At 36.4% G+C, this 16,746-nt stretch overlaps 1 protein-coding gene across 1 annotated transcript in view; it reads right to left on the bottom strand.

Moving 5' to 3' along the window:
* Positions 1-495: 495 nt before the first annotated feature.
* ARMC4 (armadillo repeat containing 4) overlaps positions 496-16,746 on the bottom strand; it is a gene marked incomplete at both ends in the record, with an annotated part of 40,661 nt that continues 24,410 nt past the window's right edge. Inside the window, 7 exons of the mRNA XM_010180831.1 lie at positions 496-610; positions 8,479-8,721; positions 12,101-12,255; positions 12,818-12,928; positions 13,967-14,203; positions 14,360-14,569; positions 14,843-14,989. Coding sequence (XP_010179133.1) covers positions 496-610; positions 8,479-8,721; positions 12,101-12,255; positions 12,818-12,928; positions 13,967-14,203; positions 14,360-14,569; positions 14,843-14,989 — 1,218 coding nt within the window. The remainder of the gene's footprint in view (positions 611-8,478; positions 8,722-12,100; positions 12,256-12,817; positions 12,929-13,966; positions 14,204-14,359; positions 14,570-14,842; positions 14,990-16,746) is intronic.

The raw sequence follows: 16,746 nt of genomic DNA, 5'->3' as shown, positions 1-16,746 counted from the left end.
ACTGACCTGCACAACAACCACTATTCACAACTGGCACTTTTTGTTGGCAGTCTGAGCAGAAAATCTAAGGATTACATTGGCACCGAGTCTGAAATATGCTCTGAAGCCAAATTATGGTCTCTTGAGAACACAGCTGAAGTACCTCATAGTGGAGAACAACTACAACTGCCTATGCTGCTCATAGCCTGTGAGTAGAAGCTTTCTGTTTTCAGCACTGTCAGATTTTCAGCACGCTTTATTTGGGAACAGTACATTTAGGCCCTGATAAGTTATTCAAAACTATTTTCCAAATACACTAAGCACTGTAAAGGCAAACAGAATGCTATAATGAGTGCTAGATAGAGGAAAAGCAGATACATCAATATTTTTAAGCAGTTAACAGAATGAAATAAAGAGTGTAAGTAGTAGACAGCTAAGTTTTGCTGCAAATCATTTAAATATAAAAATTATATTGAGTATATATAAACAAAACTATTATTTTAAATACTTTCTTACCTTAGCATTTTCAATGCAAGGACAAATAGCCCAAGCTGCACTTGCTTGAACATCTGGATTAGGATTTTTCAACAATGACCATAACAAACGAACTCCATCTAGACGGTCAATTATTCTATTGCAGAAACAGACCACAAAAAAGAGAGAGTTAATTATGGAGTAGACAATGATATATTTTAAATTATATCAGTTTGTTTGGAACATTGCTTTAATAAATAATGGTCTGATTTTCTTTAACATACTGTTTTACTTTATGTAAGTGCTTGTGTTTTATTGTCAGTTATCTAATGGCCATCAACATAGTCAATAAACATCGTTTACTATAGCAGAAGGGTGCGAGCTAATAATGTAAAGACAGACTATTTTTACTAACAAACTTGTTAATGCTGTTTACTTTTTTCTCAGCACTGATATTCAAAATGCTTATAGAATATAAAGTAAAATAAACTACATTATAACCAGAACTCATATAAATGTGAAAACAAGCATGTGACTTTTTAATGATCTGTATGCAAAGTGAAATCTGAATTCAAGCATACTGGCTTCTTTCATATAGTAACAAAAACTTTCCAAAACAAATATTTATGCCCAAAACTATGTACTTACTTTTTATTCAGTCTATGCTAAAGGTATTTACCTCACTTTATGACATATTTTAAAATACCATGTTTCTAATCTAGCATTAGAAATTAAAATGGCCACACCACAGTGCAACCTTTGTTGGGCACAAATAACGTGTAACTTGTTTCCCATGTGTTCCTTACCAGCAAGACTAACACTGAACACTATGTTATAACTACTTAAACACACTGTAATCAAAGTATCTTCGTGACTAGCTGAAACATGAATTATCATCAGAATCATCTCTACACCATCTGTGTTATGTTTACGTATCAATCAGGCTTGGGAATCAGAACTTCACTTTAGGGTCCAGTGAGTACCTTAAACAGAAAGGAAGGTCAAACAGAACTTAATAGCCTTCATAATTTGCCTTTTTTCAAAAAGTTAAACCCAAAGCAGATGAGCTTAAGATCAACAAAAGCAATTATACCTCTATTTTTTAACCTCAAAAGTAAAAATTCAATTGTATAGAATTTAGAATCATAGAGTGGTTTGGGTTGGAAGGGACCTTAAAGATCATCTGGTCCAACGCCCCTGCCACAGGCAGGGGCACAATCTACATCTTTAATTGTAAATACAAATTTAGATACAGATTGCACTTAAAAACTTCACATAAAACACCTCATTTGTGTTCACGATATGTAAGTTTGCCAGGAAATTTTTAAACTAATTATAAAATCAGCTTTGTATGTAATCTTACCATCACTTGAAGCAGATAAAAGTCATTAAGGACAGGAATGCTGTCTAAAATAACCAAGTGTTTTATTTGCAGTGTTTTTATGCAAACTTGTTAAACAACTATGTTTTTCAAAAGAACACTTTTTTGCAGAAAGCTATGGTTGAGACACTGCAAGCTATTTAAGATTTGCTAATTTTAATACATCTTATTTTACATAGTCCAGATCAATTGCAAGAATATCATAATTCAAAGGAGAAATTCAGAAATCTTAACACATCAAAATAAAACAGCATGATCACAAACTACACAATTACATATATATCTTGAATGACTACGAAGGATGACTTAAGTAAAAGCTTCAAAACAAGCTTTTAAATGCCTCCAAACTCCCAACACTTTTAAGCAATTTTAACATTACTTCCCTGTCATTTCAGAAGGCACAAGGAACTTTCTCCTGTATTGGAATTAATTAAATAGTCAAACAGAGTACTGACCATTTACCAACATGAGGTACTTCCTCCCAAGAGGGACTAAATATAAATGACCCAGCTCCAACCAGTACACAAAAATCAAGAGATAGAAGCCAAACACTGAACTCAGATTTTTCCAGCACACTTAAAAAACCCTCTAGGTTGATTTGTCTTTCTTTTCTATTTTTTTGAAAGCTTCCTTTACAATTTAAAGTTTACTTTCATTTTCTTTTCAGTTTTCTTGTCTTCTCTTCAGCTTTTCAAGGTAAACTAGCCACAGTTCATTTTCTAAAGAGATTTGTCTTTTGCTTGAAGAACAGAAAGAGCAGTTATCTTACACCCAACAGAACAGCTCAGAATATCTGAAAGTGTAGTCCTCCATCCATTCAACATGTAAAAAATCAAACTAACCACCAGTATGTCCATAACAAATCTCCAAAGTACATTGTTCGTCACTGAGTACTGCTTTCTCTTTGTTACACTAGATTAACTCAAATGAAAAGAACCGTACATACAAGAATGATGCTCTTAAATTCTCATACTGGAAAAAATATCATTGTGTAATCACCACATGAGCACAAACCCTTTTATTTTCATCTTGCTGAGAACATATATTTGCCAATTAAAGAAAGCATTGCTAAACAAGTGACTAATCCTTTCTCAGTTCAATTTTTTATCTTTCTATGGTTTCCCTGCACAATGTAGCAGATGAAGAAACTGGATGTTAAATGAGCATATTTGCTATAAAAGCAAAGGCAACACTAAAATAAATGGCCCTGAAAAATGTTTCTTCTATGAAAGTGTTTAGACATTAGTTTCCTTACTCTGTGAAAATTCCTTTTAAAAGAGGACAAAAATGCACATTTAGAGGTTTTTTTTTTACAAATAAACAAAGAAAGAGATGGGAAAACAGACCTGTAATCTTGAAAATTTCTGCTCCGATGGCATTACACTAAACAATATTCTGATTTGCTTTTGTATATTGCTTTGGTATCTAATTTTCTTCCCAAAATTTATTATAACATTATTAGTAGGATGATGTAGTAAAGCTACTTTATTACAGAGAGAGTTGGAGTTGTTCAACCTGGAGAAGAGGCAGCTCTGGGGAGATATTATAGCAGCCTTCTTTTACCTGAAGAGGACCTATATGAAAGCTGGGGAGAGACTGTTTACAAGGCTGTGTAGCAATAGGATGAGGGGCAAAGGTTTCTAACTAGAGCAGGATAGATTTAGGTTAGACATTAGGAAGAAGTTCTTTACTATGAGGTGGTGAAACACTGGAACAGGTTGCCCAGAGAGGTAGTGGAGGCCCTATCCCTGAGCAACCTGATCTAGTTAAAGATGTCCCTGCTTACTGCAGGGAGGTTGGACTAGATGACTTTTAAAGGTCCCTTCCAACCCAACACATTCTATGATTCTACTTACCACAATAAATAAAACAAACATACCTTAAAATTTACTTGGCATTCAATTCTGTATTCATCCATAACTAGTACATCTGTCACTCTGTGGTTACAGTGACTTAAATGTTATCTTTTAAAATAATTTGTTGACATTATGATGATAAAATTACAGTTAAACGTGTATTAAACAACCACTCATGGGACTGTTAAAGGACAGTTCTTTCAATAAAGATGCAGAACATGTCCTTTGAAAGCTGAAAGGAATCTCATAAAGGCTGAAGTAAGATGATATTTAGTTGATATAAAAAATTTTAATATTTAATATTTGAAAGTTCAAATATTTAAATGCTTTCTAGAATAACCAAACTACATGTATGTAATGTATCTAATGTAAAGAACGCTACTAATGCTCAAAATCTTAACAGGCATGAACATCACCCAAAGTAGAAATGTAAACTTTATTATAGGTAATTGCCCTCTGGTGCTTCACTATAAGTACATAACAAAAAGAGTTCAGAAGCAAAAGCCCAGATTCTGCGCTATAACTTAACATAGCAGAGGCACCTCAGAATAGACCTGGATCAAAATAGCCAGCAGCCACCTCTTCTGATACTAAGCTCTGTGTTTGTCATAGACCGTTCTTATTTGACCACTGATATAATTTAGAACAAGGTACAATTACTCTGCTCCTCAAAATAAGAAAAAGTAGTTGCATGGACAGTTAGGAATAGGTGAAGAGGTGCCCCTACCATGTAGTCCTGTCCTGGTCACACATGATTAAAGCAGAGTTGAAGAGGTATGAAGCTGACATCACTCCTACGAAAAGGCAACTGCAAGGTGTAGCAGCAAAACATCGTCCTGGTTTCCACACAGAACATCTGACATTCATACAGAGTATGCCTTATGGGCAAATAATTTTACTGCAATTAAGCCCATTCAGAGATTACTGGAGTGTCTAGAACAGCCTCTGGGAAATCTCAGGTTACAATAAATTGGTATTGGATCAGTGCAGATAATTTAACAAGACAATTTTTAAAATTACTTTCGTTGGCTGTTTACAGTCCACAGTTATTTAATAAAGTCTTTTTACAATATTTAATTAAAGAACCTTGATATCATGACATCACTGAACATCATGAGAAGCCTGTGCAACCTAATGTGGGTTACAATTCAAGAAATTTACTTTGGTTTTTTCTATATATATCTGAAACTAGCAAAGGTAGTTATTCTGAAATAGTACTTCTCTTTCAAATTCAAACTTAATATTGAACATTTCCAGTAGAAACTTCAACATGAATTGCTTAAACGCACATGCATACACACAGCCTAGACATCTGTTTGTCATATCTATCATCTTTTTCTGTAACAGTGTTATTTGCCAGAACTTTTGAGAAGTCTGGTTTAATTGCCTGCCAATTTAGACCACAAATACAAATGTAAATAAACAAAGTTATACTGACTCTGTATTGTGCTCACTGGTAAGATTACAGGGTTTAATTCTGGCAGAATGTAATCTTGTCTTTTTTAAAACCACAATTTAGTGTGTTTCTTAAAACTTTCAGTAGCTGCTGTGGACTGCTTTGATAAATAGTATTATATACCAATGACTCAACTCCATCTGTTTGGCTAAAATAATTGCACATTTTAGTTTATAAGATTCTAAACCCTCAGTTTTGAATGCTAGAGATGAAGTCTATAGGTTTTCAAATGAAAAGGGTAAATGAAAACCTAGTGGCAGTTAAAGAATATGCACTAGTCCCCTGTTTTCAGTAAGAGAAAAAGAATAACCTGTAAATAGTTCTTCAGAAAGACAATGTACATAAAAGATGTGCAGCAGCATCTCTGTCAGCGACTGTGCAGTAGGCTGAGTATGGAGAACAGCTTCACATTGTCCACGTAAGATGGACCTGCTGCGGGCCAAGGCCAAGCCAATCAGTGACAGTGGCAGCGCCTTTGGGAAAACATATTTAAGAATAGGAAAAAAAAACCCAGCCAGAGAGACGAGTGAGAATATGTGTGAGAAACAACTACAGAGAGACACCAAGGTCAGTGAAGAAGAGGCAGGAGATGCTGCAGGCACTGGAGCAGAGATTCCTCTGCAGCCTGTAGTGAAGACCATGGTGAGTGAGGTTGTCCTTCTGCAGCCCATGGATGTTAACAGTGGAGCAGAGATCCACCTGCAGCCTGTGGAGGACCCCATGCTGGAGCAGGTGGATGCTCAAAGGAGGTTGTGACCCAATGGGAAGCCCGTGTTGGAGCAGGCTCCTGGCAGGACCTGTGGACCAATGGACAGAAAGATGCCCATGCTGGAGCAGGTTTGCTGGCAGGATTTGTGACCCAGTGGGCGACCCACAGTGGAGCAGTCTGTTCCTGAAGGACTGCACCCCATGGAAGAGACCCACGCTGAAGAAATTTGTGAAGAACTGTTAGTGCATGGGAAGGATTCACATCGAAGAAGTTTGTCAAGGACTGTCTCTTGTCAGAGGGATGCCATGCTGGAGCAGTGGAAGAGTGTGAGGAATCCTCCTCCTGAGGAGGAAGGAGTGGCAGAGACAACATGTGATGAACTGACTGCAACTCAAGGGGAAGGAGGTAGAGAAAATCAGGAGTGAAGTTGAGACTGGGAAGAAGGGAAAGGTGGGAGAAGGTGTTTTAAGAGCTGGTTTTATTTCTCATTACCCTACTCTGATTTGATTAGTAATAAATTAAACTAATTTCACCAAGCCGAATCTGTTTTGACAGTGATTGCCGACTGATATCCCTGTCCTTATGCCAACCCACGAGCTTTGAATTATTTTTTTCTCTCCCCTGTCCAGATGAGGAGGGGAGTGGTAGAGCAGCTTGGAAGGCACCTGGCAACCAGCCAGGGTCAACTTACTCCAGCGCATCTCCACACCCTTGTTAAGATGTGTCCTTTAGGTTAAGAACTTCAGAAAATGTTTGCAGAAAGAGAATGAACTCCACAGTAGTTTCTAACAAGACTATTTATTGTTTTAGTCCCAAATTCTGTAAATAGAACAAAGTGAAGCTACAGACTACGTATCCTTCATGTCTTTGGTGACTTACTCTTCGCAAAAAATTGGAGAGCAGTTTGGATGAGAAGCTACAATTTCGATTCCTGCTCTACTGGTCTGAGAGGAGGAGAAGGGAGAGGAATGGATGTTTGTTTTCTTTATTGAGGGGGGGGTGGAAATATAATATCTTAACCCTGTGAGAGGCAGAACACTCAACTAAGTAAATAATTTAAACATGTGAGTAGTTGCACTGGTGTCAATGTTTTAACTAAACACTGTTTTAAATTATTTTGCTGGATTGGTATGAAACTTATCCACACCTGGATGAATCCCACCTTGAGAAAAGATAGCAGCATTATCTCTTCTAGTATTACAAGTCTAAGTAGCACAATACATCAGGTACATGCCACAGTCTTGCCAATAATAATAACTTTTGTCTAAAGTTTTTTATGTAGTAGTAGTAAAAAGTATTTTCTACTCTTGATCTAAGATCTTGCTTACTTGTTACTGTTTTAAAATGTTTTTAAAACATTTTAAAAGTTGAGAACCTTTAGCAGAGAAATTTTTCATATGAACAAAATTTGACATTTGTTCCCTTTGTCCAATGTTTGCAAACTCCATAAAATTTTGTCCCAAACAATATCTAGTCTCTCCTCCTTAAAAACAAGATGTACTTTGTTCATCACCCTTTTAGCAGCAACTTGCGTTATTTTTGGTGCTTATACTGACTACATTCCAGTATGAAGCTATCCATACTGCTGCATCCTACACGGGATAGTCCTGAGTCCTGCAGTATGTCTGAGGTTTTATAAATACTAATTTATATTTATTGGCATTCCAATTTCTCAGTTGATTTACAATGTTAATTCTGTTAGGTTAATGTATTACTCTAAAGGTTGACTTTTAGTGAGATATGTCATGAAAGTGATTTCATTTACGTATGCTCTTATGCTACATGGCTAACTGTTTATACAACCCATGTTTACAGTTGTGTACCATCTAGCCTTTTGCCACTGGGTGACAGCCAATGCATGAAAACAAAAGCCCTATTCAGGAAAAGAATTCCCTGCACTGCTATATGAATATCAAGTGAATTATGCAAATAAGAACAGGAGGAGCTTAATAAAACTCTCTTTCTGACTTTCCTTATGTATAAAGAGGGAAATATGCTGAGAATCTTGAGGTAAACATCCCTGTAAGGGAACAGTAAGCACTGTAAATGCCGACCTCAACATTTAACGGGAACACTTAATCATAAAACTCAAGGATATTTGTAAGCTGTTCAAATCTACATCACAAAACCAAAGAGAGCAGCGACTCTCCCTAAAAAGAATATCTTTTTCTTTGGTTTTGCAAAGGAACAAGAGGGGAGAAAGGGTAAAAAAAAAAAGCCTGAGTTCATAAAAGGAATGATGGAGAGGGACAAAACAGATAAAATACAAATAATACTCTAAAAACTTTCAAATTATTTTTCATGACAGTAAATGTGCACATTTCCTTTTGGAAATACTTTCTTTAATTTAGGCTGTTATTTATGATTTGAGAACACATGTAAAAGGAGAAGGCAAAACAGGTACCTAGCATACAGCACTTTAAAATGGTGTTCTGTAACTTTGACATTTAACTTTAAAAAAAATATATAGCACATTTTACAGTAGGATATAACTAACCCAAACAGCCCTGTAGAAAACAAAAAGTGAAATTTAAGTCAGATTAGAATTGACAATATTTGTGTCAGAAATACTAAAAAAGGTATTTTTTCAATATTTAAAATGCTATGAATATGAATAGCTTACATCATATTTTCAAGATCTGTTGCACAAGCTCCCACTGCTTTGGTGACATTCACAAGTAGTGTCTTATCAGTCCCAGTAAGTAAATTCACTAGAGGTGGTATTCCATTACATCTTCGGATAGTACTTCGATTTATTGGCTCTTGGCAACATTCTCCCAGTGCTCCAACGACATTTACAAGAACTTCTTCAGGCTGGTCAGTGAGCAGTCCCACCAAAGTTTCTACAGCTTTATATTCCCGAAATCTAAATTACAGAAATAAAACTAAAGTTGTTATTTTCAGTATGCTACTGTTATAAGTTTAATTTTATAATTAAAGCATAGTTATAATTGAAGTATAATGTTTAATTTCTGTATGTCAAGTATCTTGTTGAAGACATTACAATACAGGTAAACCACTTCAATCAGGTCTTGAAAGTGCGACGAACAGCATAATTTCTTACTCTACCTTTTCCCTAATTCAGCTATCTATGAATCTGCAGAGTAGTTTGAGGGTTTTTTAAAACTTGGCATGTGGATGCAACATACATAAATAGCTGAAAACATACTGGAAGACTGGCAAATACTGTGGCATACTAACCTTCAGTACTTTTTTCTGCCATATATATCAGACCCTCTTGCACTTCCCTGGACCAAAGGATCCCTCTTACTTTTCACTAAATGTTAACCTCTAGAGGATTTGCCCTGACCAGTTCCATACTTAGTTCAGGCCTAATAAGTGTATTTTCCTAAGGTCAGACTGATAGTTCTAGTACATTTCTATTGTACTATATTAGATTCCATTGTGAAATCAAGTAATAAATTAAGAGAAATTTTAGTTGACTGCTATACTAGTACTTCCCTCATTCTACATGGCACTTTTGGAACTTAAAATAAAAAATATATTCTTAAAACCCCTAGAGGACCCATCCTACAAACAGATGGATGCTAAGTCTCAGAAGTTCATCTTTCAGAACAGCTCTTTACTCCTCAGTACTGGGGCTGTCTTCCAAGCTCATTTTGTTCAAATGTAGAAGATTCCTAACACTTAACAAATACTGTCTCTTCCTCTATTACATTTTCTATGATACACCTTGACAATTCTACTTGGTATATCAAGATAGACATAATCTGCATATTATCTGATAATTATGCTTTGATTTATACCTTTGTGTAAATACATATAGTTCCTCCCCTAAGAGAGGAGGGAACAGAGATCTCATTTATGCTTCCCCTATCATCCCTAGCTTCTGGAAATGTCTGCTTGAGCTACAAATACTTTATTTTCCAGGAATCAGTTGTACATGTGGCTTTTCTTTCATACAAAAAAATGAGTATTTTTGAGATTCTGAAGGCAGAACTAGAACTGTTTCAATAAAAGTTAATCTTTCCAAGCTGGTTTATCAGTATAACAAAGTAACTGAGAAATGAGAAACTTTCATTTTTCATCATTCAAGCCTTTGCTTAATGAATCTTCCTTTCTCTGTTCACTATAATTTGTAAGTATCCCTATAATTTTTTAAGAGAAAACATCACCAGCATTAAAAAAAAGAGCAACAAAGCAAGCAATTTTTTTTTTTAAAGCAACTGATTTTCTCTGGCTACTTTATCTGTGTTTCATACCAACTGCTTCACAGATGGAACATATGAGCTGGCTCTGATGGGCAGGCTACACTGTGACAGATCTGTTGGCTCAGGCCATCTTGTGTCCAGAAGCAGTATGGCTGCTTGCACGCAAACTGGAACCGGAGCTAGTCAGGCCCAGGCACCTGTATCAGTTCATTGCTGAGTCAGCACAACATCTCAGCAAGGTACTTCAGGTATAGCAAATACTGTGGCATAGTTCTAAGATAATTACGTGGCCCTGCAGGAACCAGTGGGGTTTGTTAGCTGTAGCTTCATGTCAGGCTCAAGCTCATCCTTCCAGATCTACTTAATGTGTGCTCATATTACCCTCCATCCCTGTTCTGCAGTGCCCTGCCATCTTGAGTTTGGCTAGGCTTTACTGTTTCACACTCAGCACTACATAATACATGAATTCAGCTCAAGCCTGGAGCTGCGCTTGGCTAGTAACCTTCATGGAGCATCAAGCACTTGCCAAAGATATGTGAGTAGTCCAGAAAAAGTCTGTTTGCATTTGGAATTATTGGCTACAGTTATAGTAATAAATAAAAGAGACCATGGCTCATTCTCTAGTCCTGAGGACAAGAGGCACAACATAGCATCCATATGGCTAAAATCTCTTATCCTTATACAATTCAGGGTGGCCTTACCCATTCTGCCTAATGGAAACAATCTTTTGCCGGCAACGTTCCCAAGGAGTGTCCTGGCACTGTCCAGGGGAGCGCTTGCTGGCATAGGCCAAACTGTGTAAGGGACTGTGCTAGCAGTTAAACCGTATGGATAATCATAACATACGGCCTGAATCCTGACAGGTTTGGCCATGTTTAGTTTACTGGTATAGAGCCATTCAGTCCATCTCATTACTGATTGATCCAGAACCAGGATGCCTCTGTACAGATACCCAAAGGCCACAGAAAAGGAGTACATACCCTTCTGAGATGCCAGGTTATTGTGCAATCAAGAATGCAAAAAAAAGTGGGGCAGCAGTAGAGTACATAAAGACCATGGCTATGTATACCAGCAATTTGGGAACTCATTTAGGACAGTAAAAAGCCAGACTGTGAACTCTTATTACTGGAATTCTTTCTGATTTTTATCCAGTAGTTACCTATCATATCGGCTTGTCCAGCAAAGTACTCTAAAATTAGGGCTGCAGGAAGAGGTAACCTCTTACTGATACTCCTTCCAGCCTATGAATCTTGCATTCCTCTGTGCAGAGCAGCATAACTTCAGCAGGAAGCCTAGCACACTGGAGTAGGCCTTTTTGTGAGGTAAGGTGCATGAATCTGATAAATTCATTTTAGATGAGGGAGTCAAGTATCCTCAGTCATTACGCTGTTCCATGAAAGGTGGAGGATGATAACTCCTGCTGTCACATTCTCCATTAATCACTCAGGACCCTGGCACTGAGAGGCTGTAGGTACATATGGTAGGACTCTCATCAGTTAATTCCACTCATTTAGAAGCTGGGCATGCAGACTAAGCTACTTTTCTGAGCCTCTATAGTCAAGGAGAAAGGCATCTAGGTTAATTATCCTAGTATATTTCTAAAGCAGAGGGACCTAATGTGTATTAGATATCTATCCTAGAATGAGATAATTTGATCTCTCTCTCTCAACATAAAACATTAAGGCCAAGTGTGCTAACTATGCTCTCTACCATGCAGCAATAATTCCAGTTTGTAAGCTACAGAGAGGAGTGGTGATATCAGAAACGCCCATGTGTCAAATGTTAGTATGTTCTAGTGCACCTCCTGACTCAGTGTGCTGTATCTGAACTATTCTTTAGAGGCACTAATTGTCCCTGTTGACTCTTAAGATTCTAGGAACTTAACACTGTTTCCACTGTACTCTGAGGAGGCTAGGTGGCAATTTTTTAAGTACTATAAAACCTAAGTTGAAAGCCCAACGGATTATAAAGTATGGTTTTGAAGTATGATTACATAACAATTCTGAAAACAATAGAGGCTCACAAACTCAAAACATGATAATGTAATAAATGTTTGTAAAATTAAATTGTTACTTTGACACGTTCTCTACACTGATTGCGCATTTCCAGATTGCTCCTGTCACAGCTGCTAAAAGTTGTTTGTTTTCAGAGTTCTCAAGCAGAACAGATAGTGGTTGTAGACCTCCATGCTCTCTAACCAGGTCACGTGTTTCTTTATCTTCTCCACACTATAAAAAAACCCACATATTTGTATAATGTAAAATGTGTAAAATGATATCTTCAAAAGCTGGGTGTACTATGTTGTAACTACTAAACACTAATATAGAAGAAAACAGAAATATTTTTTTCAAGTATCTGAATACACTAATAACTCACTAAGAGAGTCTGACAGTGAACTGCTACTGTATATGCAGCAGTGCTTACACCGTCACACTGTCCACCTTGTGGGCAAACAAACATAAAAAAAGAAAGCAGCTCTTTGCACAGTATGCCCTGACTCTCTCCATTGGTTACCTGTGCAATTTAGTTTTTGCACGCAAGAAGAGTAAGTAGGAAATTAATTACAATATTCAATATGCAGCTAAAATATACTAATGACATTTATCCAAAGACTGTCAACATTTTTATAAAGTAATTTCTTAGACATTAGAGAAATAGTAAAATTAAGAAATATTAAGACTGACAACCACATGAAAACAAAGGGCTAATCCTGGCTCTGATCTAGTGAACATATAAATATTAATATAATTAATAATAATAATAAATATAATATTATATTAATACAATTACCTTAAATATGGCACTTGCACAATGCATCTGAAGCTCCTCATGTTCATTATTCAGATTTTTCACAAGGTTCTCAATCATTCCTCCTGTTCTTATTGCAAGTCTGTAACTTGCCTAAAGAGATAAACCGTGTCTTTTAAATCCTGTACATTGACAGTTAATAGCACTAGTCACAATAATAACACAGTGCTACAATTCTAGGCTTTTTTTTTTAGTGATCTTTTCTTCCAAATTTTAACCCACAGGCATTGTAACAGGGGACCATTACTTAAGAGAGGGGAAACGTCTGTGTAAGAGATGCACTTAGTGTTACTTCCAAATTTGGGCAGATAAGAAACCCTTAAAAACTTCAATATAGACTTACTGAAGCAAAAATTTGCCAGGCTGCTGTCTTGTGGAGCATGCATAAACCTGTGTAGTTCAAGAAGCTAATTTTGAAAATACAAAGTGTTTTGTAATGTAAGATCTTTTGGTAAAAAAAAATATCTTCCGTGTCCCAAATTCACCAAGAGAACTTAGGTATATTTTTGATCTTAAGTGCAATGCACCTTAATTTCAAATATAGCTCCACAAATGGAGAAATAACCACTTAGCTTATACGGCAATGGTAAAAAATACTTGTATTCAAATTTAAAAACTGAATATACTTAAAGTTGTGAAACCTGCCAAGGCAATCTGTAGAAAAATCAAATACATTTCTTTCCACTTTTTGCAATCAATCAGAAACCGTCTTACCCAATTCACAAAGACATTGAAAACCACACTGCCCTGCACTGCATTGGATCTTCTTTGCCATACCTGCAGGTTAGCTTTGTAGAATTTAAATGTACTGATTAACGAGAATATAGCATCTTAAGTTGTCATATTTAAGTAAGATGGAAAAAAATGAGGAAAAAAAAGAAACTTATTAAGGATTTTATTTCTATATATGTTTCTTTCACAAACTACTCCTAACCTTTTAAATAAAAAAATATGTGGTCTTTACTTCTTTACAAGCTGTGACCTTCTCAAAAACACTTTGACCACACAAAGCATCTACTTCCTGATGGGATAACTGCCCTGGTTTAAGTGACAGACAAATGTCAAATGTTTTCTTTTAGCAGCCAATTGTTCTAATGAATAGAAATAACTTAGCTATATGTGTTTACTTACCTCTGAGGCACATTCCTGTAGTGTCCCCACTACTGGGGTTAAAATAGTCACATGTGAACATTTGAGCCATCTAGCTAATAAGGGGATGCCACCAGCTTTACGGATTGCTTCTTTATTTTTGGTGCTTTTGCTGCAGCTCCAGAGTGCCAAGGCCCCACAGCGTGCTGTTTCAGTATCATTTGCTTGGGATCGTGGTAGACGGGTTGATCCCACTGAAGTACATTCCAACAGCCCAACCTAAAAAAAAAATACATTATCTACTGTGAAGTTTGATATTGTACTGCTTTTTAATGAAGGTAAACACTACCACAAGAGTCAGTTATACAACACATTATGTACTTTTATGACAAAAATGTGCATATGACAGGGGTACAAATTTAAATGTCCGCTTACCAGTCTCTTGATTCCTCCGTGCTGCCTTACTGTCTTTCGTGCTTGTTTAAATCTAGCAACATTAGCAATTGTTTCAGCTGCCAAACATTTTAGATCTTTATCTGGAGAGTCCAGTATTTTCACCATGATCTCTAAGCCCCCAAGATCTACAATTGTATGTCTGATCAGTGTATTTTGACTAATTTCCTTCAGGATTTTTAATGAACCAATCTAAATAATGGAAAATAAGAGAAATTAAACATTATTTAAGTATACATAAGCAGAAAAAATATTTTAAATGCCAGGTTCTCTAAAATATTTTATGTTTTAAATTGAATGAGAAGAAGGAAACTGAAAGTCAAAGACTTTTTTTCTAAAGCCTTGAAATTGAGAAAATACAGAAATGAGAAAAGAAATCCATTTTCTTTATACTATATAACCAAACTGCAAAAATATTCTAATAGATAAGGCATATTCATTCCTCTATTCCAGAAAAGTACTTACCTGACATTTAATTTCTTCTGTATCAAGTAAATTAATTAACACTTCAAGACATCCAATGTCTCTGATGGCCAGCTGACAAGTTTCTTGAGCCAGATTGAAATCTCTCATTGAACACAATGCAATTACAGTAGCCGTTGGATTACCACCCTAAAACAAAGCAAACAATTAGCAAGTGTGCAAAGTGCATTTAATATAAAACTTAATCTCTTCTGCCAGTAGTAGTAAAAGTTCTACCAAAGAAGAAACATGTTAGAAGAAACATGTTAGAGTATTCTGATTCTATGGTGTGAAGTAATGCAGAGATTGTAATAAATGACATTATTCATAAAGGTTGCAAATGGCATAAGGACTGAAGTGAGCATGAACAGCACAGGAGACAAATAACATGGCTTGCTGTGAATGGACTAGTAAATTAGGCAGTCAAGTATTGCAAGTTTTGTATGGGTGTTTGCAGATAGTAAAAGAGCATTTAGTGTAGGTACAGACATTTCAGAGAAGCTATCTGCATTCTTTGCACTGGTGTTCACTCTGGAAGAAATCAAAGAGATTCCTATAGGAATCTTCTGTTGTGGACACTTCAGGGAATTTTTCTGAAACTTAAGTCACTGTAGAAAGTTTTTATAAAAAACTCTGACATTGTGAACAGTATCAAATTGCCATTATTAGACAGTATTCGACTGAGTTATAAAGGAAACAGGGTAAAATAGTTGATTCAGTAGAAGTGGCAGGTATCCTCTCACTTCAAACTGCCCTGTTCACAGAATCCCAGAATATTAGGAGCTGGAAGGAACCTCTAAAGATCATCCAGTCCAATCCCCCTGCCAGAGCAGGATCACCTAGACCAGGTCACATAGGAACGTGTCCAGGTGGGTTCTGAATGTCTCCAGAGAAGGAGACTCCACAACCTCTCTGGGCAGCCTGTTCCAGTGCTCTGTTACCCTCACAGTGAAAAAGTTTTTCCTTATGTTCAGGTTGAACCTCCTATGCTCCAGCTTGCTATTACCAATGTCCTGGGAAAGAACAAATGTGATGTCAACTTTGAAAAGAGTTCAAGGTTTATCCAAGGTCTTTTAGCCAAATATCTGTGCTGGACAAACTGGTAGACTGCAGTAAAGAACAGAATTAGCAGGTATCTGTCTAAATATAATATTCTTGCAACAATATGATATACTTACGAGACACCATGGATCTGTTAAAAGAAGTCCTACCTTACAAAACTTGCAGCAATGGTGACCTAGTTGATATATTTATCCCTCCATAAGGATTTTGACACAGTCTCTCCTTGATAGCTTTTAAAGAAACTAAGCCACTATATTATAAGAGGAAAGGTCACTGCATGGATTGAAAAGAACGACTAAAGGACAGGAAACTGCAGATAGGAGCAAATAGTCATTTCAATAAACGGACATGATTTAGTGGAGTTCCACAGATCCGTGTTATGCAATTCAACATACTTGTAAAGACCCTGAAAATGGAAGGACTAGTTATGTGATAAAGTTTATTGATGATATTATGATTCAGGGCAGTTGTGACAAACTGCTAAAGAACTTAATAAGACAAAGAAGGCAATGAAATAGCAAATGAGAAAATGAGAAGTGATGCACACCAGAAAAATAAATCCAAACTCCATAGATGAATGATTTTTCAATTGATCATTAAGAACTAGCAATTATATCATGAGGTTAGGCTAGATGGCAATCAGAAAATAAAAAAAAGAATATCAGGACTTATTTGGAAAAAGTAGTGGACAGAGAATGCCACTATGCCACAGTATAAATCCATGGTTCACATACACCTTAAAAACTACATGCAGTTCTGCAGCCTTAGTTTCAGGAAGGTTACTATAGCACTGGAAAACTTTCAGAGAAGAGCAGCAGAGATAGTCCAAGGGATATGGTAGACAT

This window comes from Mesitornis unicolor, unplaced genomic scaffold (genome assembly GCF_000695765.1).
Source record: "Mesitornis unicolor isolate BGI_N332 unplaced genomic scaffold, ASM69576v1 scaffold4073, whole genome shotgun sequence".
In the NCBI taxonomy this organism is placed as follows: Eukaryota; Metazoa; Chordata; class Aves; order Mesitornithiformes; family Mesitornithidae; genus Mesitornis; species Mesitornis unicolor.
Note: the sequence above shows the minus strand (reverse complement) of the source record. Positions and strands in the feature narration are given on the sequence as shown.